This window comes from Pseudomyrmex gracilis, unplaced genomic scaffold (assembly GCF_002006095.1).
Source record: "Pseudomyrmex gracilis isolate BER0280 unplaced genomic scaffold, ASM200609v1 scaffold_278, whole genome shotgun sequence".
NCBI lineage: Eukaryota > Metazoa > Arthropoda > Insecta > Hymenoptera > Formicidae > Pseudomyrmex > Pseudomyrmex gracilis.
Genome location: NW_018020862.1, coordinates 105373 through 129402, shown reverse-complemented (window position 1 = coordinate 129402; position 24030 = coordinate 105373). Strand labels below are relative to the sequence as shown.

The 24030-nt window shown below is 42.3% G+C and overlaps 2 protein-coding genes across 9 annotated transcripts in view; both read right to left on the bottom strand.

Moving 5' to 3' along the window:
* Positions 1 to 1772: 1772 nt before the first annotated feature.
* LOC109859687 (dynein heavy chain, cytoplasmic) lies at positions 1773 to 21829 on the bottom strand. 8 transcript variants are annotated; one of them, XM_020438166.1, is made up of 22 exons: positions 21333 to 21829; positions 18603 to 20215; positions 18324 to 18459; positions 17867 to 18240; positions 17569 to 17604; positions 16933 to 17004; positions 13491 to 16841; positions 13001 to 13395; positions 12598 to 12908; positions 12406 to 12494; positions 12135 to 12164; positions 10790 to 11936; positions 10222 to 10717; positions 9505 to 10120; positions 8610 to 9404; positions 8303 to 8504; positions 7836 to 8031; positions 6600 to 6717; positions 6122 to 6493; positions 3247 to 6009; positions 2962 to 3159; positions 1773 to 2834 (listed from the first exon to the last, which is right to left on the bottom strand). In XM_020438166.1, exons 1-22 carry the CDS (start codon positions 21574 to 21576, stop codon positions 2400 to 2402), a joined length of 13989 nt encoding a protein of 4662 aa, XP_020293755.1. In that variant the 5' UTR covers positions 21577 to 21829; the 3' UTR covers positions 1773 to 2399. The 8 variants fall into 8 exon arrangements, with proteins under 8 accessions (XP_020293755.1, XP_020293754.1, XP_020293757.1 ...); XM_020438165.1 differs by lacking the exon at positions 7836 to 8031 and adding an exon at positions 7233 to 7431 and having other exon boundaries at positions 21333 to 21828; XM_020438168.1 differs by lacking the exon at positions 12135 to 12164 and having other exon boundaries at positions 21333 to 21828.
* Positions 21830 to 22444: 615 nt separating this feature from the next.
* LOC109859674 overlaps positions 22445 to 24030 on the bottom strand; it is a 3463-nt gene continuing 1877 nt past the window's right edge. The window contains exons 7-8 of the mRNA XM_020438147.1: positions 23656 to 23876; positions 22445 to 23572 (exon numbers count right to left, since the gene is read on the bottom strand). Of these exons, the coding sequence (XP_020293736.1) occupies positions 22510 to 23572; positions 23656 to 23876 (1284 nt within the window). The 3' untranslated portion in view covers positions 22445 to 22509. The remainder of the gene's footprint in view (positions 23573 to 23655; positions 23877 to 24030) is intronic.

Below are 24030 nucleotides of genomic sequence, written 5' to 3'. Positions count from 1 at the left end.
AAACAAACATTTAATAATTCGATAATCGAGAAATTGATAGTACATATATATAGCATAAAGCACGTTGACTTGTGAATTATGTAATAGCGTTTCTAAAAATCACGGGTGATAAACTTGCATGAACGACCTCGAACTCTGTCATTTTTGTATAAAACACACAACAGAAGCAAACGAAATTAATATTTATTTAACAATTAATTGCGAATAAAAAGAAATCCATACGGTTTTATTTCTCTCTGGAAATCAAAAGTTTCTGTATATGTATAAATAATATTTAACTCTCGTACATTCAGAAAAGATTCGATAAAAAATCTTTCTCTGATTTTATGTATATCACGTATGCAAATAACGTCGCATTAATGTGTATTACATGTTCTAATATTATGCGTTCATATGTTTAATTTAATCCACTCTTGCACACATTTCTTCGTCTGTATATATTAAGTAAAAAAACAAATTGTAGCCTTCAACAAATTTTTCTCGGTTTCCACAGTCTTGGAGAATATGAGACAAAGATTATTATTTGCAAAAAATTCAAGGTGTACAATTATTATGCATTTTTCTGATATGTATGTACGTGAATTCATATATATTGTTATAGACTACGAACCGACACAATAAAATAAAAAACAACATTTATATTTTATGATAATAATGAGAGAGTTCTGTTGTAACAGATATCTGTCAATATGTGTGTGTATATATATGTTCTACTTTATATTGTAACGAACATGCGAAGAACCAGGAAATATATAACATAAATATATAACATATGTGATGTGTGTTTTCAAGAATAAAAAACTGAATAAAATATATCTTACATTATATGTAATCGTTTTTCAATAGAATTTTCCCATATCAATCATCTTTCTTCATCAGAAATTACTGTATTTCCTATTGATGCGGAGATTTTTGCTTATGGTAAATTTCTATTGTTCCACTTGCAAGTTGCACGCACGAATGCGTACGTACATACTTACATAAAAAAAAACAAATGTCTCTTTTCAATTTTTTCACATTGTCAAAATGTCTACAACAAAAAAGACATCTCTGACTCTAAATTACGTGTACCTTGGTAAAAATAACTTCGTAGTAATAACAATACTGTACAGAAGATAGCATACTAAATGTAATTCGTTGAGTTTAGTGATTAGAAATGAAGGGCAAAATAACTTCGTAATTAATAATGTTGTACAGAAAACACCGGTAATAATATGTAATTCATTGCACTTGGTGATTGTAATAATAAGAAATAAAGTTTAAAGAAAAAGCGTTGTGGGGGGGTTTTTCTCTCACGCACACCAATCTAAAATCCTATCCGTGTCCGCTTGTAAAATTTTAAAAAAAAGATACCGCGATAAGACAACATGTGCGAGTTAATGCTTTAGAAAAATAAATGCGTCATTGAAATATAAACAGAAATAATCTTTTACCAAAAAAAGAATGCCTGTAATATCTAGAATTACACATCAAGATAGTAGATTGAGAAAACAATGAGACGATAAGACCCGGTCACGTTGAGATTCCAAGACGTTTTCTTTCTTTTGAAGAAACAAAACGGTGAGATAACGCACAATCTTGATCAATCAATATTACAAGACTCTCTTTTGATGTGAAAGTCTTTAGATACGAATATTTTTAATCAATTTTGAGATAACACGTAACACACAGAGACACGTAAAACTGAAACAAATAAAAGTAAACACACGTGGTGAAGATATAGATCTAGGATATAGATATGAATAATAAATAATACAAAGTGACAGAAAATGTAGTTTTGTTATAGTACGACTTTATTAGATGCCATTAAGATTCTTGTTATATAAACACTGTAATATATTTATTGATACTTACATCGCGGCGAACGTAATGTAACTTTATTACAGAAAGCCATAGGTTTTAAAATTCGAACGTATACAAAAATTAAATAAACTATATATATACACATTACAACCTCCTTCGTGAAAATTTTTGTTAAAATTCTCTTTTGAATGAATGATACACATTTAATTATGCTCTATATATGTGTGTGTGTATGTCGCCGAAAGTTTTTACCTGATTCCGATCGTTACTTTCGGCGAAAATCCTTTGGAGAAAGCAATGTTTTTTTGTAAAATATATATATATATATATTCTTTTATATACTTTTCTCTTTAAATGTCTTTCAGACTTGCGTCGCGAGAGTCGCGTGTTACCGAGTTCTTTCTTTTCTTTACAAACGCGGTAACGCGCAACGCAACGTATTTTAATTTTTTTTTTTTTGTTTTTTTTTTTGTGAATTCGTAAAGTACTTTTTTGTATGTGTGTGTGTGTTTGTGTGTTGTGTGTGTGTGTGTGTGTGTTATTTAAGCGATTATAATTCGCGCTAAACAATTGTTTATATAAGTATTATGTAACTATTAATTCAAAGCGGTGGATGTTAAGACTGCGACTCCTCTTTCGTAGAAACTGTGCGGTTCTTGACTAGGAGCGATATTCAAATCGACAGTAAATAGCAGTTCGGTACGAGTGCTGTTCAAATAAACCGGTAAGGACAATTTGTTCTTTCGTATATCCTCCGTGGACGATCGCATCCACCTAAGCATGGTGACCGGCAAATCGGTCATTATGGTGGATGTCAGATACAACTGATTATCCTTACATTGCGCACCTTGCAACTTCAAACCGGTTACGGCAAAAGAGCAATCGTCCGTGGCGATGTTGTCGCCGTCGCCGATAGTTACATTTAATTGCAATTCCTCGAGCGACCAGCTGTTAGCCTGCGCGATGCATTGCCTAGTTGCGGTAATATAAGCCTCGGGATTCAGCAAACCTCCGAGCCAGACGGGGAAACTCTGCAATCATCGATTAATTTTGAACGAGTTAAATATAAAAAAAAACCAATTCAAGAAAATCCAATGATAAAATATCCTGAACTGAATGGACCAAAAACAACCAAAAGACAATTCGAAAAAATTAAACCTTTATCTCCTTCGCTCCGCCTTGAGAGACCAAACGAGAGACTTCCTGTAGCTGGGAGACTCTGTGACTGAAGTCGGTGATCCATTGTATAACGGTACAACCTCTTGGCACGGTGTATCTCCTCCAACCACCGGGTAATATACCTTTTACTAATTCGGACAGCATTGTTCGATGATAATTGGTTTGTTTCTTCTCGCCCTGTCGGAAATAATATACAAAAGTGCAAATTATTCCGAACAACATTAGCGTTATTTTATATTAAAAAAACAAAAATAAAAATCTCACTTGACAAATCAACACGACATCCTCCAAATCGTGAATAACATCCTGAAGCAATTTCGCCCCGCTGTTGACTTCTCTCTCGAAGTATCTATACAACGGATCCTTGATATTTTCGACCGTTCTCTTCAGGGTCGGCAAGTTCTTTGGAAGTAACTGCAACCAAGTGGAAGCCGAATTGTGCAGAGTCCTCATCCAGGATGGCCGGCCGTCCGCTTCGGCTTCTCTTGGTGTGTCCAAAGATTCCTCGTTCGAATACGCCAGCTCGTCCTCGTCCTCCAACTGTTGCATCTTGAGGAGCTTGGAAACCAAATCGGTTCCTCTCGTGGTTAGAAGCACTTTTTCCGCGTTGTTCGGCAGACCGAGCCAGGAAGGTGTTTGTCTGTCGGAGAGAGCCTCGATCCACTTCAAAAAGTGATCGCGTCTAGTACCGTCCGGCATCGTGATGTGTCTTTGATTACCCTGCAGTCCGTCGATATTGGCGACCAGGGCGAAATCAGCTTCGAACGAGCGTGGTGTGAAGAGTTTGCGCAGGAAAGAAGCCAGAAGACGCTGATCGAAATCATTGTCGATTTTGCCACCGTAGATGCATTGAGACAAAAGCGTAACCAGCGCGTCCCACGGTACCTTCTCAGGTGGTAGATTTGTTCTGCCCATAGCCGTGGTTTCGATCCACGTGTCCAGAGTGTCACAAGCGACTCTTAGATCGCTCTCGTTGAACTCGTAGTGTTTCGCCCAACCAAGCGGCGCGTAACGCAATCGTTCTTGAACAATCGCGTGGAACCACGCTAGAAGGAAGTAGAGACGGGCCCGTTCGTTGGGCGCTCGCATCATTCTCGACGCGGGCACGGTACTGAACGTACGTAGCAAGTTGGCGCGTATACCGGGAGGCGGTTCGAACACGAAGATCCTACCAGCTCTCAGTAAATTCACGGGTACCTTAGGATTGATCTCCATCGTTAAGAATAATCGGAAGCTAGTGTGCGGCTGAAGACTGTGCAGTTTCTTTTCTAACTGCACCAACCATTGCGGTGCGAGATGTACGTTCTTCAACAGCACCCATCTGCCAGCTTTCACAGCCATGTTTATAGCCCGGTCGGCTTGATTGAATCCCTCCGCGGATCCGATTGCGATGCTGGCTATTTGCTTGCCCAATTCCGCAGCCATATCGTCCACCCGACCTGACGCGTCGAAACCTGGCACGGAGCACAATAAAGCGGGCACAGTCGCTTTCAGTTCGTTCTCCACGACGGACGTGAAGTCGAGTTCGGCTTCGGCGGCCGGCATGAAGGACTCGCCGAAAGTTGAGGCTACAACGAGAGACGCAGCCGCGATCACGCGATCCGGTCGGAAAGCTTGTATTATCAACAACTGATGCATCGCCGTGCCCGTAGGCGAGAGCAATTTTTCCTCGTCCCAGAGTTTTGGCACACACGTCTCGGGAGTGGGCGACTGCAGCCACGCGCCAAATTCTGGATTCTCGTGAATCTTCTCAGCGAGTTTCTTGAAGGCGGGCAGTCTTATGCTGAGGCGCATCATCGCCTCTTGCTGTTCCGAGCTGAGATGTGGAACTGGCGGCGCGCGGATGTTCAGCACGCCTTCTTTACCGCGCAGGAAGAACGTGAACTCGCCGTCGTAAGTGGATTCCGTCGGAATACCCTTCAGATGAATACGACATAGCAAGAGAGCGAACGTCAATCTGTCTGTGTGCAACATTCCGCGCGCGACTCGCTCGTAACAGACGGAGAACAGATCGCGCGTGATTAGCGTGAGCCGCTGACTGTAATCCGACACGCCGGACAGTTTTGGATTTTGCGACAATACGGACGTGAAAATGTCCAGAAACATTTTCAACGAATACTGATACAAAAAGTGAACCTGATTGAGACTGTCCATGGTGAAATACATGTTGGAACACGCCTGAGATAAAGGCATGTACTGTTGGGAAACTGTCTCAATCTCGGCTATAACCTTGTCCGTTTCCTCAACCTTTTTACTGATGTCGGCAGCCTCCTGTTTCAGAGTCTCGAGAGTGGTGATTACGGAATCGTCGTCGAGGATCTTGCCCTTGGCGTCGTTTAGCGCTTGCAACAGAGATTTCTCGAGTTGTCGCAATCTCAGATGGAACTCGCCTTGAAGTTTAAGCAGATCGGATCTCTTCTCGTCGATGTCCGGACGTTCGGACTTCAGCACCTGATTCAAGCACTGACTTTGCAAGGAGCTTCTGGTGACGGTGAAATTGACGAATGTCACGCGCGAGCAGATGTCCGGAGGAAATTCTACCGTGGGGTCTCTCGTTGACAAGAAGATAACGAAGGACGGCGAAAGATCTATGTCCTGATCGCCCAGTGTGATCAGCACGCGTCCTCCCGTTCGTCTGAGTTCTCGATTTAACACGGGATTCAGTATAGGATCGTAATTCTCTACATCCTGGACCAGCAAGGGATTACCGAAGCGCAGAGCGCTCTCGAGATTCTTTCTGAACGAATCGTCCAAAAAGCTGGTCTTCGTGATCTTCCTGTCCTTGAATTCGTTCAAGATAAATTCCGTTGCCTGACCGGACGGATCGATGATCAGCGGATATCTGTTGAAACGTTTCAACATAATCGCGTTCTCGGTACACAAATCGTCAGTCGGCAACGCGTTCGCCTGCCATCTCAAACGTTCGTCCGGATTGGACAGATATTCCGTTCTCGCGATATCCGCTCTAAATTGCAAATTGGCGTGTTGCAGATGTTGGCACCATGTGCTAAATAGGTTTTGGCGATACTGAAAGAAAAATAATGTCAAAAATTACGATTAAAACCAGATCTATCTATCGCAGACCGACGCAATGTTTCGTCAGCAAACTATCAGAAGATAAAACACCTGTACAACTTACATGTTGATCAAAATATCCAGCGTAAGCCAAGAAAGCGGAAGATAACAGAACGTCTCCGATTATTGTGGACATCTGGCTCTTAAACGTCTCGCTTGTCGCTTCCCATCTCTCCCTCTCTATGACCAAAGATTTCAATAACGCGATCGATCTGTCCACCTTGGCTTGCACGCTCTCAAGATCGGCTTTTATGGCTTGTGCTTGCGAGATAAGTTGAGCGTATTCCTCCTTGTACGACGCTATGCTCTGTTCCAATTGTGCGATCAGATTCTTCACCTCTTCTCCTTTCAGTTTGTTAGTTTCCGCTTGTCGTTCCAGAGAATAAAGTTCATCACGCAGCGGTTCGACTCGCTTCAACATGTCGGCGTACTCAATCTGAAAGTACATTTTTGGGTAATCTCTCAAGAGATTTTTTCTTTAACAGATTTTTGTCTGTACGATGTGTTGTACAATTTTTTTTATGTTTCATCACAAACTTTACCTGCGCTATGGCCCATTTCACCATGGGACCGCACGCCAGACTGGCGCGATTTACTTTTTCGAAGTTGTAATCGGGGTTGCTCAGATAGCGGCTCTTCATTTTTTCTCTCACCTCGTCGCTGAATAAAATTTTCATTATTTGTTTGAAATTAATTTTCCAATGTTGATATAATAAAAAATAATAAAAAAAATGTGCTCTATTTATTAACGCAATGTTAATGTTTTATTAGAACATGGGACTTTATGCAGACACATCGTTATTGTCTACAAGAGAATTTAGATTCGCTTAAATTAGTGCAAATTTTGTCGTTTGTTAACATGCAGTAAAAATAACACAGTAGTTATGCAATTAACACTTGTTGAGACTTGTTAAGTAACTTGCATTTATGCCGCGTGTTTGAAAGCGGTGTGGAAAGTGCTTGTTAAATAAAATGCAAAAAAAAAATGCGTATAAAATTTTTTACCGCGCGCAGAGAGAAAAACTTACTACGTACTTGAATTATAAAAGAAAAATCTACTTTTATAAAAAACACACTTTCTTTTTTTAAATTTTCAACTCAAAAAAAAAAAAAAAAAAAACTGAAAATAACCACTGGAGTGAGAGAACAAAAACATTGATTGGATGCATGCTTACGTAATGTCCTCGGTACTGAAATTTGAGACAATGGTATTGATAAAATTGTCTCTCATGATGACTGCGCGGATCGATTTCCAGTCGCTGGCGTTTTCGCCGAGCAACAAGCAAATAGACTCCAACGCGAGCTTCACGACCGCCGGTGGGTTCGCCATCGAGCGAACCTCGACTAAATGTTGTTTCTTTATCGATTTCACCGCTGTACGAAAAATCAAAGAGCATTATAGTAGCAGGAGGAAGGAAAAGAGTGTGTGTGTGTGTGTGTGCGGGCACATTAGATGAACACAAACATTAAAGTTACGCTAGAAGAAGAAGATATCAAGGTTGCAACAGCCTTCCTTCGTAGTTAAGTATTTTTTTTAGTTAAAATTTCGAGAGAGAGGCAACATATATATATGTGTGAGTAACTTGTACGTATAACATTGTATGTACACATTTTTTTTTTTTTTTTCAGTTTTGTGAGTACGCTGGAAGTGTCAACGTGTTAAAAGAAGAACACGTATGTATCAAGCTGTTACAAAAAAAAATAAATTTGTGTGTTTCCTTTATTAGAATCCCAGGCGAGCGTCGAACAAACCGACCCGACATATTGTTGTCCCTTACGTGATGTTATCCGTGTTGAAGTTGACGATAGTGGGAATGAAGCTGTCCTTCATTATAGTCGCGCGAATCTGTTTCCAATCAGCAGCGTTCTCTTGGAGTAACAGGCATATAGATTCTAACGCCAGTTTTACGACGGCGGGTGGATTCGCCATTGAGCGAATTTCGACGAGATGCTGCCGTTTAATCGCCTTCACGGCTGTACTCATTGCAGATATATTTTCAATGCGACATTTATATATATATATCCGAGCAAATCGCGAAATCATCATCAAGCAAAAACAAGACGAGACGTAAATTCACGTACGAAATGCTGCCTCCGTGATTTTTTTTAAATGTTGTCAATAACAATGCAACAATGTTATTTAAATGCAATTCGATACTAACGGTATATTGTGATTTTTCAAATATTTATCGTGAAACTTGTGTTGCAACGATACAACAAAGGATAAAAAGTTGAACACACGTACCATTTTGGGCATCAATAACAGCTGGTTCGACTAATGCGAGATCGGCCATGACATCGTCTCTCTTCTGATTAATAGCCACCGTTTGAATAGCCAACTGCTGCTGAATCTCCTGACTTTGTACCTTCTTCTTCTCCGCTTCCTGCTGGTCTTTGACCATTTGCCTCAATTTCGCATTGGCAGCTTCGTTTTTAGCTTGCAGTTCCTAAGACAAAAAAAAAAATAGAATAATATGTAGATACGCAAAGTTCTGTTCTCTGTATATATATATCAACAGAGATATTTTTCTCAGATTTAGCCTGTGTCTTACTTGTGATTTAACAGCTAAGCTCTTCTGCATCTCCTCCACCTGTTCCACAGTCTCGGCAATTTTACTTAAACCAACATTCAGATGCAACTGCTGTTCCTCCAAATCGCTTCTCTTTTCCTGATACAGTTTAACGAAGTGATTGATAAAATCTAAATAATGTCGCGGTGTGATCGCCATAGTTCTGGCTCCTCTCTTGGCCAGTCGCGTGTTCGCTTTGTGTAAGGTTTGATGAACGTAAACGCACGCATTTATAACGGCGTCTCTGTGAGACGGTTGCGACGGAATAAGAGAGCACACGGACGGGAAGAAATCCGGACACTTCCACATCGGTCTTTCCAGATCCACGCGATTGGTAAACTCCTTCCCGACTTGGAACAACGCGTTGTCCGACCAATCACCGAACCAATTCAGCACGCATCTATTGAATAACGCCGGCGATGTCGCCGCGCGATCTTTCAGGCCGTCCGTGCTGGGATTCATTGTGAACACCACATGGAGATTCTTCATAACTTGACCGGTGAACCATTTGTAAAGTTCTTCGTTTGAGTCTAGCATTAGGCCTTCTCGTTGAGCACCTTCCTTACATTGCGTCATTAACGTTGTATACTCGTCACCCTCAAATAATCCAGGCACTTCTCCGTTGGCAAGCAACGTGTTCATACGCTCGAGGAAACCAGAATCTAACACATTAGACTCGTCGAGAATGAAAGCTATTTTCTCGTCTTTGCAACCGGATCGTCTCAACACTTGCCGTAAATCATCGTCGAAATTTTCACCGGTGTACTTGTTGTGAACCTTTCAAAGATATTCGTTAAAAGTAGAAAAACAAAACGTTCAAAGAAAACATGCGTCATGAAATTTAATTCTCACAAGGCAATGCAAAACATAAATATACCTTAATTTGGAAGATAGACAAGCCATTCATCCATGCAACAAATCGCGACAGAGTTGTCTTTCCAGCGCCAGAGACACCAATGAGCAACAAGTGTCCCTGAGGCTGTCGGAAAATTCTGTCAATGCGAAGAACATGTTCAAGAACCTCGTCGAAGAGTACCAACGGCACATCCAATTCCTCTTCGTAGAATACTTTTAATCTCGCCCGAACGTAATCTCTCAACTCCTCTCTGTTCACCGGCACGTAATCCTTTGACAACCAGTTGCTGTACAAGATCGGTCTTGCCAGCGCTTTCTCTCTGTCAACCGACATAAAATGTTTCAGAGCTACAGTGTCTATGTTCTTGTTCGTCCACGCTCTTTCGGATTCCTCCACCAATCTGTCTTGGAACAATCGAAGAGCTTCGTGAGCCCACAAACGCACCAGACCTTCGACGGAGAGATTATCGAGAGGTCTGATGGCTTCACAAATACCGCGCACCCAGCGTGTCATTTCACGCGGCGAATACACGTAGTGCGGTTGCATATCCTGAGTAAATCTCTCCTGAGAGGCCAGATAAAACTCCACCATCGCGTTTGTCAAGGGTTCGGCGTAACCTCTCAGATTGGGTGTTAATCTGTAATTTTGTTAAAACAAAAAAAAAAATACTTTTGTAGCGTACACACTACACACATCAGTAATTAAAAAAAATACAAATACACACAATAAGATCTTTACCTGAGCATGGCGCGCGTGAATGTACCGTAAATCTGTTTCAGAGAAGTTTCTCCAGGATAATCGACATAAATGACAGGCACGTGTCGCAGGAATCTGTGACTTAGAGGTTTTCTTCCGGGATCTGTAGGTGGATTGCAAGCGCCCACAAACTGAATCCTTTCCAAAGTGACCCACGCCTGATCGCTGGTTCTGTAAAATCCTTTATGCTCGACCAATTGTCTCAGAAACGATATCACACGTTGCGTCCCGTAATTATCCATATCGGGTAAATTGATCTCGTCGCAGAACAAAACTAGCCATTTGCCTAACTGCACGGGCGAGAGTACGACCCCGTTAGGTGTTTTGCGATATTCGCAGTAATGATCGAAAGTTTTAAGCAACAATTCAGGCGTTGTGGCGGATGAGAAATTAAGTCCGACAACTTCCATGTCTGGTAAAGCTCGCAAAGCAGAGAACAGTGTCATCGTCTTACCGGAACCGGGTGGTCCGCACAGTACTGTAAATTTTTACATAAATGTTAAATAAATAAATTCTTTACTGTAATAAAAAATAAATATTACACACATACCCAATGGCTTATGTTCAGCTAACCAAGTATACAACAAACTCTCGTGTCGCACGGTGTCTAAAGTTGGCACAACAATATCTGGACTAGCTACTTTGTGAGTTTCAACTTCGATTTGGGGAACCTTGTTGCTCCAAGGTAACCATTCTCCGTGTATGTTCACCTCAAAGTCTATAATCGGTATATTATTTTGAGATGGTAACGGTACAGTCGTGATAGATCTGATAAAGTCACCCAAGTCGGATCTAACTTTTAATTTCGCGTCTCCTGCGAAACTCCACAACAGAGCGTAGACCAAACACTTGGGCATGTAACGTTCCAATTGCTCGCTCGGCAAAGGAAAATCTGTATGGGAGTGATTGTATTGCAAAACATTGCGAACGGCTTGATTCAACATAGAGAACAGAGAACTGAGAGCACGCAAACGCGTGAAATCCATTATGTGTTCCTGCTTCATTGCGTACTCCAAGCATCTTACTACCAAACCGTCAGGCGCGAAGTAACTCTGCATGATGCTCGCTACTTCTCTCTGCACCGACAACGCAGGTGACAAGGTGTCTTCTTTTTCGGTAGCTTTCTTGCCGAGATGATCTTCCTCGCCGTCTTCCAGCGGAATGTTTCGCAGTCGTAGCATATAATTCTCAAATATCATTTCCGTCGACAGCACATCCTCCGAGAACCAAACCATACCGCAACGGGACACGGTAGCTAAGGTGGCGTATTTCAAATCCTGCACTTCGAACATGACTCTGACGTTCGGCGGCAAACTCAAGCGTTCGCCATTGGGCAAAGTTAAAAGCTTGTTGTCGTCCAACACCGAGTTCAAGTTCTCGACCCATTCCGGATCTACGTCTCCGTCGAATATGATCCATTGTCTCTTGTTGATCTCACCTCGGACATTGTCGATTATCTTTCTGAGTATATGCGTGAACAGACCGTCCGTCCATTCGCGCGTGTTTGGATCTAACACGCCGTAAAGCGTCTCCTTGCTGATAGCTTTGGGATCGATCACGTGGGCGACACCTTCCACGCCTTCGAATCGCTCCAACGCTTTGAGCAGCACTTTCCACGCCATGGTTTTGCCGGATCCGCTTGGGCCGACCATCATTAATCCGTGATTTAAGTTGCAAATTTGATACAATTGAAGCACCTACAGAGGAAATGTAAATTAATTATATAGAAAATATACGTAAAAAATAAAAAAAAGAACATAGAAAATATGTATAAAAAGGAATAGCTGCGATATTTATTAACATTTAATGATACAAAGCGAATAGAATAGTAAATAAAAGACGAGTACAAAGACGTGACAACCACAGACACATATTTATAATCCAATCACTCTCACCTTTTCTACCCACGTTTCACCAACAGATTCCTTTGCATGCATAAACAATATGAAAATCAAGTCTTAAAGCATTGTGTAATATGTGCGTTAAAAATATGAATTGCGTATTATATTCTTTTTATATACAAAAGTTTAAAATATACACAATTTATAATTTTATGTATTATCAATGTGTAAATTATATTAGTATCTCATATATATGTTACACAAAGTGCAAAGATATATTCCAAGTCTTATTAAAAAAAAAAAAAAAAGAAAAGAAAACTATTACCTTTTCTTGCCAGGCACCGCCTTGTTCATCTCCTTCGCCGCACACCAGATAATCCTCCGCGCATACTTTCCTGATCTGGTCTTTCAGTCCTGGAACAAAGTGCGCGTATGCGTGTGAAAATATGGATTTACGTGTGTGGAGTGAATTTTTTTTATTTATACCCCGCTTTTTTTATCAGAACAAATTACCTACCCTTCATTTCCGCGCGAGTGTAATTCACGTTAGGGAATACGTCGCTGAGCAAACTGAACAGTAATGGAATGTCCTCGGCAACCAATTTGGGAACCATTGTTTCGCATACGGATTGAATAAGTATCTCTTGCTCGGGTAGATTTTCAGCGATCGAGGCTTCGTCGATGTTTGTCTCGCCGCGACTTTGCATGCCTTCTTTGATCTTCTGTATGCGATCACGTTTCACATTTCCGGCTGAGATCAGAACGGATTTGAGCGCGCGCAATCCGAAATCGTAATGGGATTGATTGGAGAGTTGTTCGTCGCATAGTCTAAGTAAGAGGAAATCAGAAATTCGATCGATGTGCGAGAAAAATCTTTGCTTGTGTAAAATATAATATGTTAACTCAATAAATATACGCACTTGAAGAACGGAACGATCTTGCAAGCCAATTTCTCCGCCGATCGAAAACCTTGACTGAAGAGCATCACCTCGGCAATCAGTTGTCGATCAGGTGTGGTCATGGCGAGCGATCTGAAGAGCTTCTTCAGATTGTCAGGCAGATTCGAACGTCCGGCGTATCCCGGATTCATGGTGATGAATATCGCCATATCCGTGGAAACGTTGACTTGTTTCCCCACCAATTCGACGCAGAGCGTTCCTTCTTTCTTGCCTTCCATTTGGCTCTTGAGAGCTTCCTGAATCGTTTGTACTTGCTGAGAAACGGCGGATAACATGCGCTCTTCCAAACGATTGAACTCGTCGAAGCAACCCCACGCGCCCACTTGACAGAGACCGACAAATATGCGACCCATTGCCTGCGTAGAAGTAAACGTTACATCGTAAAAATTTATATAAATTTTTCTTTAAAATATATTAATTTACGAAGCTGATCTTTTTTTTTTTTACTTACTTGGAAATCGAATGTTTCGTCGCAATTGAACACCAATACGAATCTTCCGAGCTGATGACCCAATGCTTTTACGGATTCGGTCTTTCCGGTACCAGCCGGTCCGAAAGGCGATCCACCAAGTCGAGCCTCTAACGCCTGCGTCATTGTCAGATAGCATCTGTCAGTCAACGGCGTCTGTACCAATCGATCCTGCACTCCCAAGTATTCAAATCCGTAGAAGAACTTGGCGTTCGCCATGTGTATCGTGAGTTGCTGCAACACTTCCGTTTGTCGGGGATCGAAGTAGAATCTCATTTCGCACAGCCACTCGAACGCCTTCGGATTCGAAACTCTGTTCGCAATCAGACGTCTGGTTACCGTGCGTTTGTGCACGAATTCGTTAATCAAATGTTCCAATTTCTTTCGTCTCAACGGCGGCTGTTCCTGAAGAACAGAATCGGCCAGGACGTTCAACGTACCCTCCACTTGTATCAGAACTCTTTCTAATGAATTTTTATTCGGATCCGCTTGCACCTCGTGAAGAGCCGCTTCCACGTCCTCCGACCACAGGATCTGAGCGGCCAGAACTATTATCTGCGCCTGATAGTTGTCACACCACGACATAAACGCGGTTGGATTGATATTGCCGTCCTTGAACTGTTTGATGTCCTGTACTGCCTTAGCAAGACTCGAGGCGAGCGTAACGCGCATTTCTTTCTCAACGAGCGTCAGCCATTCGTTGATCTTCGGATGATCGACCGTGGACACGGGATTCTGGAACAGAACTTCTTCGCCTTCGCGCGAAGCGATGCCGGTAATAACGGTGTTGTCGTCGTTCAACAGAATCGCGGCCACACCGGCAAACATCTTCTTGAAGTGTTTCTGCAACCTCGCGACATTTTTGCTGTTGCCAATGATCTCGAGCAAATCTTCGTCGCCGACGAAGTAAAATCTCGGAAATGATGTACGTTCTCTCTCCAAATATTCTCCGAGCGCTTTCTGTATCTTGCCGAGAAGATCCGCGAGACGCTCGAGCGCTCTTTGAACGCCAGGAATGTTCAGTACGTCCGTGACCATGGGAGATTTCGATACCTTCTTCATCAGTCCCAGAAATTCAGAACTGATACTTTGGAAACGCGATGTTTCAACCGGCAACAAGGTCTTGATGTCTGCGCTACCGGAAAATATGCCCTCGAGATAAACCCATCGACGTTGCACGTCTATCCACACGTCGAAGAGAGCGTTGATTCGGTTCAATTTTTCCTCCCAAGTTAAAGCTTCCTCCTCGAATACTTTGTAATACGGCGACAATTTCATGGCAGCCACCGAATTGATGTGTTCCTTCACCTTGTTGAACAAATCGTCCCAGCCGCGAATAAGTCTGCATTTATTTTGATAATTTATCAAATCCAACTCGTACGTTTGCCAAGATTCGCGCACCTGTTTCAAGAACTCCTCGAGCGCCATTTCTCCTTGAGCTACGAGTATAATATCCTTGACTATACCTTCGTTTTTCTGAAGATTCACGTCCCAAACCTGACCGAGGGTGAGCTCGCTAAGTACCCAGTTCACTCTGAGCTGCTTAGTCAGTTGTTTCCAGTGTCTTTCTTTGAGCGCGTCGGATTTGAGTTCCACAATCAGCATGTTCACCTTCGTGTAACTCTGTAACATTTTCTTCACGTATTCGTACGATGAGTATTGTCTTAATCTCGCTGGCAGTTCCTTCAATTGGGCCATCATTGTGTCCAATTGTTGACGCAACTTTCGCGGTTGGACCGAGAGCCAGGGTTTCTCACGCGTCTCGTCGATTTGGGCCCATATTCTCGACAGTTCTGACCAAACTCCTCTCAGATCTTGCAACTCCTCGAACACCACCTGCATTCTATCCTCGCTGGTCGATATTCCACCTGGTTCTTGCAATTCCAACGCCTCTTTGGCCTTGGCGACGTTGTCTCTTTCTTCTTTGAGCCTGGCGAATTTGCTCTCAAACAATTGCAGCTGTTGCAAGGCGTCGTCCGGTCGCAGATGACCCTCCACGGGCTTACCTCTTTCCCAGTCGCTGAGAAAGTCGGTTGTTCTCGTTTCGACCGCTTTGTCTTCGGCAACGATTTTCATTTGCAGAGACGCAACTTGAGTCTGAATGCTCGTGTCTTTGCGCTTAATAATCTCGTTGAAAGCGCCCCATTCTCCTTCTATATTATCCACGTGTAGCCAAGAAGACGGAAATTGGAATCTCTGACGTTCAAGTATTCGTTGACCCTCGCGATATATGTCCACCTGTTTCTCCCAGGCTTTCATTTTGCGTTTCAGGGATTGCACGTACGTTATAAAACCGACCGCGTCGGATGTGCTGGCCGCTTCGATAGACTGTTGTTCTAGATCGCTCCTGGACTTCGAAACCTGAGCGTGAAAACTAGCCATTTCGTTGCCCAGAAGCGTTCCGAATTTGCCCAGTGTCTCTTTGTGCCACGAGTCATATTTGAGCGACACCTTGCTCTGCACCTTCGCGAAGTCTATGATCACAGGTCCGAATTCGCGTCTCGTGTCGGAAGTATCGAAGGTGGTTCTCGTTTTCTTGATATCATTCAGACACTTCATCCACAAGTTAATATTCTCGCCCAACTTGCCGTAAAGATTGCCAGGTTGCAAATCCCAGAGAGCTTGATAACGCAGCCATTCGTCGACGTAATCGGTGACATCCTTCATTTTCGATTCAACTGCTTCGTAAGCTGCCTCGAGCGGTTGTTTTCCCGACGGTAACTTCGTGAGCAAATTTCTATACGTACCCGATTCCGGTTTGTCCAGTCCGACTTGATATCTCGAACTCTGAAGACGGACTTGGGAGGTGACGATCGCTTGCCACGCAAACAATTGTTGCATTATCTGAAATCTTGCGTCCTCGATGCTCGGATACAAATACATCGTCTGATTGGTGATTCGGACTTCGTGAATCTGATTCTGAATTTTGGGATCACCGCCGGGTTTGTGTGTCGGTTGCGCAGGAGCGTCCGTATCCATGCTCAGGTCCACTTCCTTCTTGTGACCGGTCAGAGCGTCGGTCCACGCTTTTATTCCAGCTTCCAATCTGGCGGCCAAATTCTTTTCCACTTCTTCATCGAGCCTCACCACCCAGATGTGCAGATTGGAGTAATTCTTTAAGGACAGTTCGTCTACCGATTTCTGAATCTTGGATAATATGTCGGCGAACGTGTTCGCTGAATAGGGACACGTTTCGAGAGAACGAACGTCTACATCCAGCTGTTCCTCCACAACCAAAAGATCTTCCACCCTTTCTTGAAAAGAAACGACTGCATCGGATAGACGTTGTACGTATTGATCAAGTTTGTAGCTTTCCCAAACTAGAGCAATACCCTAAATGCACAAAAATAAAACATTTTGAAGAATTTACAACATAAAAAAAAAACAATTTATATAAAACAGACAACACGACAATAAAACTCACCTCAGAAATCAGAGACAGAACATCTTTACGCATGCCAGCGACCAAAGGTATTATACTGGCTTTGTCCTCAATCTAAAAAGATTTACAATATAGTGTCTTTTTAAAATTTGCAATATGCGATATCGTCTCGGTTACAGTTTTACGACATAAATTACGGCTTGCAATAATATGCATTCTCTCTCAAAAATTCAATATAGAGACAATATAGAAACCAGACAATTGTTTGACATGTTTATATTGCACAGACGACGCAATAATCGTATGTATTATTTTCAAGCTACCTTCCGGATATGCGGATAAGTCTCGTTTCATTAAATTTACAAATTGCTAATAGTCTCGCTTTTATGTGAAAACAGTTCAGATGGTTTTTTTCCTGTTTTCACAGAACACACAGAACATCAATTTTATATTGCCGAGATCAGACTTGCCGCACACCCGTACAGACTATATATATATTTAAAAATAATCGATACACATTCGGCAAAAAAATAAACTTGTACACTTTCTTGCATTACAGATTTCTCTACAAACTAAGCAGGCAGACAAGAGAATATAATATATATATATATTTGCATATATATATGTATATATATATAGGCAAGATGCATTATCCTGAAAGCGTCAAGTATGGACTACCTTTAGTGCGGGACAATGGGGACTCCGATTGGTAAGCTAAAAATATTGGAGATCCAAGGAGTTAGAAATTATTCTAATATACCCTCACACATCTGGCATCTATTACCCTATTCTATTATCTCGTAGACTTTCAAAGCTCTTTTAATTGCCTATATCGTTATAAAACTGATAATTTGTTTTTAAAAAAAAATGCGGATTGTACCCAGAGAATAAAAAAAACAAAAAAGATCAATAAATCGAAGATTTATGTTTAACTTCTAGGCGACAGTGAGCGAAAAATCATCGCTTATCATCTTACCTTTTCCAATGTTCTCTCGTAGGTTCTGATGCTTCCAATGAGACTGATGGCGAAGGGATACAACTGATTGGCCTGATGAGCTTTGTTCACAATGGGCAGAGGCACGCGAAATCCAAGATTTCGCAAATTTCTCACTTCCTTCGACAGTGTGATGATCTCGGGAAGAAAGTTCACTTTCAGCTTCAGCACGTTGCCGCGACCTGTTCTTGAACGCACGCTCTCGATGGTGAAGATACGCCCGGTCACGCCGAGATTTCGCGCCTGCACCTTGCGGGACCAATCGTCGAAGATCTCCTGAGTCGACAGTTTCATGCGGAAACTATCTCCGTCAGCTTTCAGCTTCTGACCTTCGATGTGACTCTCCCATCCCTTTCCTAAAAACGCGAGCAAGCGTACATAAAATTAAATCAAGAAAAATAAATTTTCCAAGAGACAAAGCAAACAATTGGCGAATTACCTAAGACATCCTCGACACGCTTCAAATACATTGTCAATTGATAATCAATCTGTTTGACCCAGATTATTGATCCGGCAACAGGTGGCAAGTCCCTCACCATACTCATTCTGCAGCGTTTACTTTGCGCGTATTGAACCTACGTGAAAAATTTTTCCAGATTGTTACTCGAATCGATTCATATCTTATATTCATAAATTTGTTAATTAAATTTGTCTCTCAAAGCACATATACTTTATGCGCACCAATTACAACGTAGTATCTTTGGCACTTTGGTACTACCTTGAACTTTTCATGAAGCGCTTCAATATCGTCCTTGACTCTTTGTATCAGTTGCGTCTGATATTCTCTTATTGCACCTCGAATATGCGGCCTCACGAAGAGCGCGTTGAATCTCGAAAAGATTCTAAACATCTCGTTTGCGTTTTTAGCCGTGCCCAATTGATCTCTGAGATGGGCCGTGATCCTCGCCTCCACGCGCTCTATTCGCTCCTCGTATCTGTGAACGGCGGCGTCCCAAGACTCCTGTCCTTCCTTCGTAATATCCAGACAATCCACCTCCTTCACATTTTCGTAAGCCAAGTTGACCTCGCTGATGGCGTTGGCGTCCGCCGCGTCAAGCGCGTATTCCACCTTCACGTTATCGTTATCGTTGTTCTCCAACGTGGAATTGTTACTGTTCTGACGAACGGTGGGTCTGAGCACGCGGACTATCACCGTTCTGAGTTGCTCGTGTTGTCGTCGGAAACGTCGCATGTGCTCCATCCTCGACTGCAGCTTCTTATGGGCCGGCAACACTCTCCACACCATTTTCATGTGCTCGTCGCGCTTCTTCTTCACCACGTCCCTCAACAATCCGGTGAGCTTGTCGTACTCGTCGTCCCAAGTGCTGAACACCTCGAAGCATTGAGCCATCACTTTCTCGAAATCGTCGAAGGGAATGTGCATAAGTCGTCGCGTGCCCAAAACCTTGAGCAATTGCTGTCCCAGATCTCTGGAGATGGCCTCCACCAGTCTAAGCACTCTCTGAATGGGATATTTCGTGCTTCGTATCTTTCTCAGATGCATGAAGATCTGCTGCACGCTGCTGCGTATTCGTTCCAGTTCTGTGGCCGATAACAAGTCGTTAATCGGAAAATCTTTCATCAGCGGATTGTAGTCGTTCACGGTGGCCAGAGCTTGTTTCAAACCGGTATCGGTGTCGAAGCTTACGGTCGCGTGGAAACGTTTGCCGTGTTTGAGTATATCGAGCGTGAGAGAGATCTCGATGCTCTCTCGTTTCTCTTGAATACGATGCAACGCTCTCTCGAGATTAAGCCAGAACGATATCTCCTGAAGCGCCGTGCCCGATTCCGGATCGCGATTCAATTTGGTGACTTTCTGAATCTCCTTTATCCATCTGTTCACGCCGTTTTGCAACTGATTTAGAAACGTCGAATCCTCGACCTTGTCGCCGAAGTCGGCAACTTTCGGTTTGCGACCCTCCTCCTCGCACTGCTTGATCACTTGAGCGACGATCGGATGAATGGGCAACGAAATCTCGGGAATGTCGATGTTCTGCTGCAAATGCAACAGTCCCATCTCGAGTTCCGCTATTTTCTTCTCCACAAGCGGCACCATCTTGTCGCCGTCCCTGTGAGCACGTCCGGTTTCCTTCACGTAGCTCTTGAAGTAAGGCGCCATGGTCTTGCTTATCGCGTGCAAAGTCTCGTACGGCGGTCCGTCCGAGAATGTGATTAAGCGCACTTGAGAATGAATTGATTTGTCCGCCTCGATGACAACTCCGCGTTTTGTTAAAACTAAGGAGGCCATTTTTGGATTCGTGAAGTGTATCTCGTTCGAGATGTAGTAAGTTGCGTTCTCCTTGTCCTCATCTCCCTCGCCACTGTCTTCTTCTGCAAAGAGAGAACAGTATGAACTACAAAAGTCTCTTCATTAATTTTTAATAAAATTAAAAAAAAAACATACAGTATATACGTAACACATTAAATATAAAAAAAAAGAAATTGAACAAATATACATTAATAATATTCTCTAACAACTTTATAGATTATACATTAATTCGCTCGTGAAATTGTCAAGAAATTGAGTTGAAAGGCCGATCTGAGCAGTAAAATACAAGTTGGTCGTGTATTACACAGTGTCCTGGGCTGACTGTTTTGGATGCTGTCTGCTCGCGTGTTATCTTTTTGAAATCAACATTTGTGTATACACTGAAGAAGGTCCAAACCTGTGACCAAAATACGTCTGTGTAATTAATAAAGACTTTTTGTGATACACGACCAACTTGTATTTTACTGCTCTCGGATCGGCCTTTCAACTCAATTTATAGATCATATCTTATCTAATAATATATAAAATATCCAAGAGATATAAAACAATTCGTTTTATTTCTTTTTAATTATATATCTATATCTCCATTTGATTGTATCTAATTTTATTATTATTTAATTTAGATTTTTATATACAAACAAGTTGAGAGAAAAATGTTTTTATTTATAACCAAGAGACTATTTCTCCGTAACATAAAAATGCTCGGCATCGGCGAGTCGTCCCATGAGACTCGTCCTCGTCGAACAATTATTGCGAGCGTTGGCTTTATTATTAATTGTTTGCCAATACGCGCGCCAAAGAAAAATCAAAACGCAACTCTCCTCGCGAGAGAACGCGTTTGTCGCGTCTACACACGTCAGTCGATAATTTTAATGCGTATATATCGATCTCGCCGGTCGGAAGAGAATGAGTCACATTCCCGTCGGCGGAAGAAGACCCGAGTAGTGATTGTGATCCGCACGTTGGGCGTTCACGCCGAATTGATTTTCAGGACGCGCGCCGTTTCTTTTTCCCATACAAATGTACCGTTGCACGCTATTTAAGACAATAGCGCAGCAATGGTGGATCGCGCAACACCGGCTTTCCTCCTCCGGATTCTCCTTCCTTCTACGTGATTCGCATTGACGATGACGACAATCTCTCACATATAGCGATGCTGATCTCATCCGCGCATTTTACCTTTGGTCGAGCTTCTCTGTATGTAGAGCGCGCCGACTTGCGAGTCGCCCAGAAATTTCCTAATGCAATCCTGATTGTAGCGATCATCGAGGGCCAGGTTGAACGCGGGCGGCACCAGATCCTCGTCGGGCAGCAACACGGTCACGGCTTTTCGCAGATAATTGGCGAACGTCGGGAACTCGGCGATCGCGATGTTCTGCGACTCCGGGGACGGTTCCTCGGAGCCGTCCAGGGAATCACCCATGCCGGGTTGGTTTCTTGTTCTAACACTTTGCTGCTTTACTGCTTGAGGTTGGTGGCGGTGGTCTCTGGACGCGTGTGTGTGATCTCGCCGTGAGAACTCACCGGAGATCGACCGACCGACCCCCCGCTGCCCCGCTGCGGAAGGAACTGTCAGGCACAGTGTTGTTGGCAATAGACTCTCGCGGGTTCAGACCTTTTACCCCTTTTCTCACCACGTCCGCGGTCTCGTCAGATTCCTGATTCCGTGCGCGCCATCTTCGTTTCACCTACGCCGCCGATCGAGCGAGCGACCGATGGTATCAACCGATGCTAAAAAAGCGATTTGTTTTTATTGCAATTTTATTTTTAACAGTATACGTATAACAATTACACATCGTGTGTGTAATTTAGTTTTTTTTTATCGCATCCATCAGTTTGACGAGTATTTGAAAAAAAAAAATGCTTTATTTGTTATTTTTAATTTCTTTAACATGTAAACAGTTAACAGAAACAGTTTTCGACTGATTTTTAATGTTTTGCGCTTTTTTTCTTGTTTAAAAAAACACTATATAGAACACTTCTTGCAAATAGATATTCTATTTCTGAAATCCGATTATTTTGACAAGCTGTTAGGTGTTTTTAGTGTTAAATATGTTGTACACACGTGCGTGTGTGTGTGTATTTTTTTTGTACAATATTGCGTCGAGCATTGCATCTGCGATAAAAACACAATGCTCTTTCTTTAAATAAATGTAACCTTTGTGGATTGCTCTGCATCAAGCTTCAAAGATATCGATTCTTATCAATTTTTTCATCTATAGTTAAGCAATATATAAAAAAGTTTGAAACTGTACACGCACGTGCGTCACGTGTAGAGAAAAAATCGCATAGCACTCGATGCATTTTATTTATAAAAAAAGAAGGCATTGGATATAAAAATTAATTCAACTATCAACTATCGGACTTGTTTCCGATTGTTTTTATATTCAGTATTGTTCTCGTTATCTTCGTTATCGCTTGCGTTGTCCGCGATCTCGTCCTCAGAATTTTCGCCGCTACCTATAAATGTTTCTTCCCGAAGGAAGGCGGGTGGCAGCTTCCGAACGAACCGCGTAGCTTGAGTTTCAACGAGAATCTGCGGCAAGAACGCGCGAGACTCTTCATCGTTGTTCTCCCAGACTTCGGAAGACGAAAGTGTATTAAAAACACCGTTTTTGTAATTTAGTTTTCTCGCTCTCGCGAGATCGATTTCTTCGTCCGATTCGTCGATATCTTCTCGGATAGACGAGTTGTTGGTTTCGATATTGGAATTCGCGGGAGAAATCTGTTCTTCTCTGGAACTCGAATTGCAATTAACGTTGGTTCCTAATGACCATAAGAAGTAAGAAGGCATCGGCGGTGGAACGGGTACAACGTTCTTGTTTACACCAGCGTTGGCGCTCTTCGACGGATCTTGCGACGTATTTTTATTATAAATACGTTGCAACGCCTTGGATTCTCGCTCGGACATGGATTTGTGTTTGTCGATTAACGCTTCCTTCAACTCGGTCATAAAACTCTTCGCCAGAAGTCTATCCAGCTTCTGTTGTTCCAACGAGTACTCGTCGTTCGTTTCTTCGTGTTCCACGTAATCCTCCTTAATATACTCCTCGAACACTTCGTCGAGAATCTCCGGATACGAGTCGATTAGTCGAGGTAGATCGGAACTTTGATTTGTCGCGATATCATCGGTTGTCGTCATCGGTTCGTTATCGTTTCTCAGATTGTCGAATCCCGATCTTGCCAGCAACAAAACGACAAATTCCGCCAGACTTTTGGCTATATCGATCTCCTTGAATGCTACATCCAATCTTCGCATAAGTACCTTAGCTGTGTCATTGTCGATGCCAGATTCTTGAGCGACGTAATCATCGATGTCTTTGAACATCGAGAACACCTTGTTGTAAGCCAGTTGCAATTTGTACGACGCCCGATCCAATTGAATCGATGGATCTTGCCATTTAGCTCTGTGTTGAGACCTGAAGAAACACGCAATGGGAATAACGCCTATTGCGTTGTGGTGTTAAATATATAAAAAAAAGAAATGTATTTCAAAACCTACCTGTACCGAACTGGTTCTGGCTTGGAAGTGTGATAAGTAGTGATAATTTCCGACAACCTGACCTTGTGGGCTGCTAGTGTTTTGGATAAGATATGAATTATGTAAGCTAGGTTCGTTTCGGGAATTCTTTGAGAAGAATGTACCCAAGTGTCCTTATTATATGCGATAGCTAGTAAGTAAAGCATTTCCGACTGCACCAGAAGATAAGTGTGATATAATTTCTATAAAAAACAAAAAAAGCACACACACGAAGTGTCACAGAAATATATAAAAATGAAAAGCTTTTAAACTAATAATATATGAAATATATATATATATATATATATATATATATTTCATATATTAATAATATATGAAATATATATATATGTATAT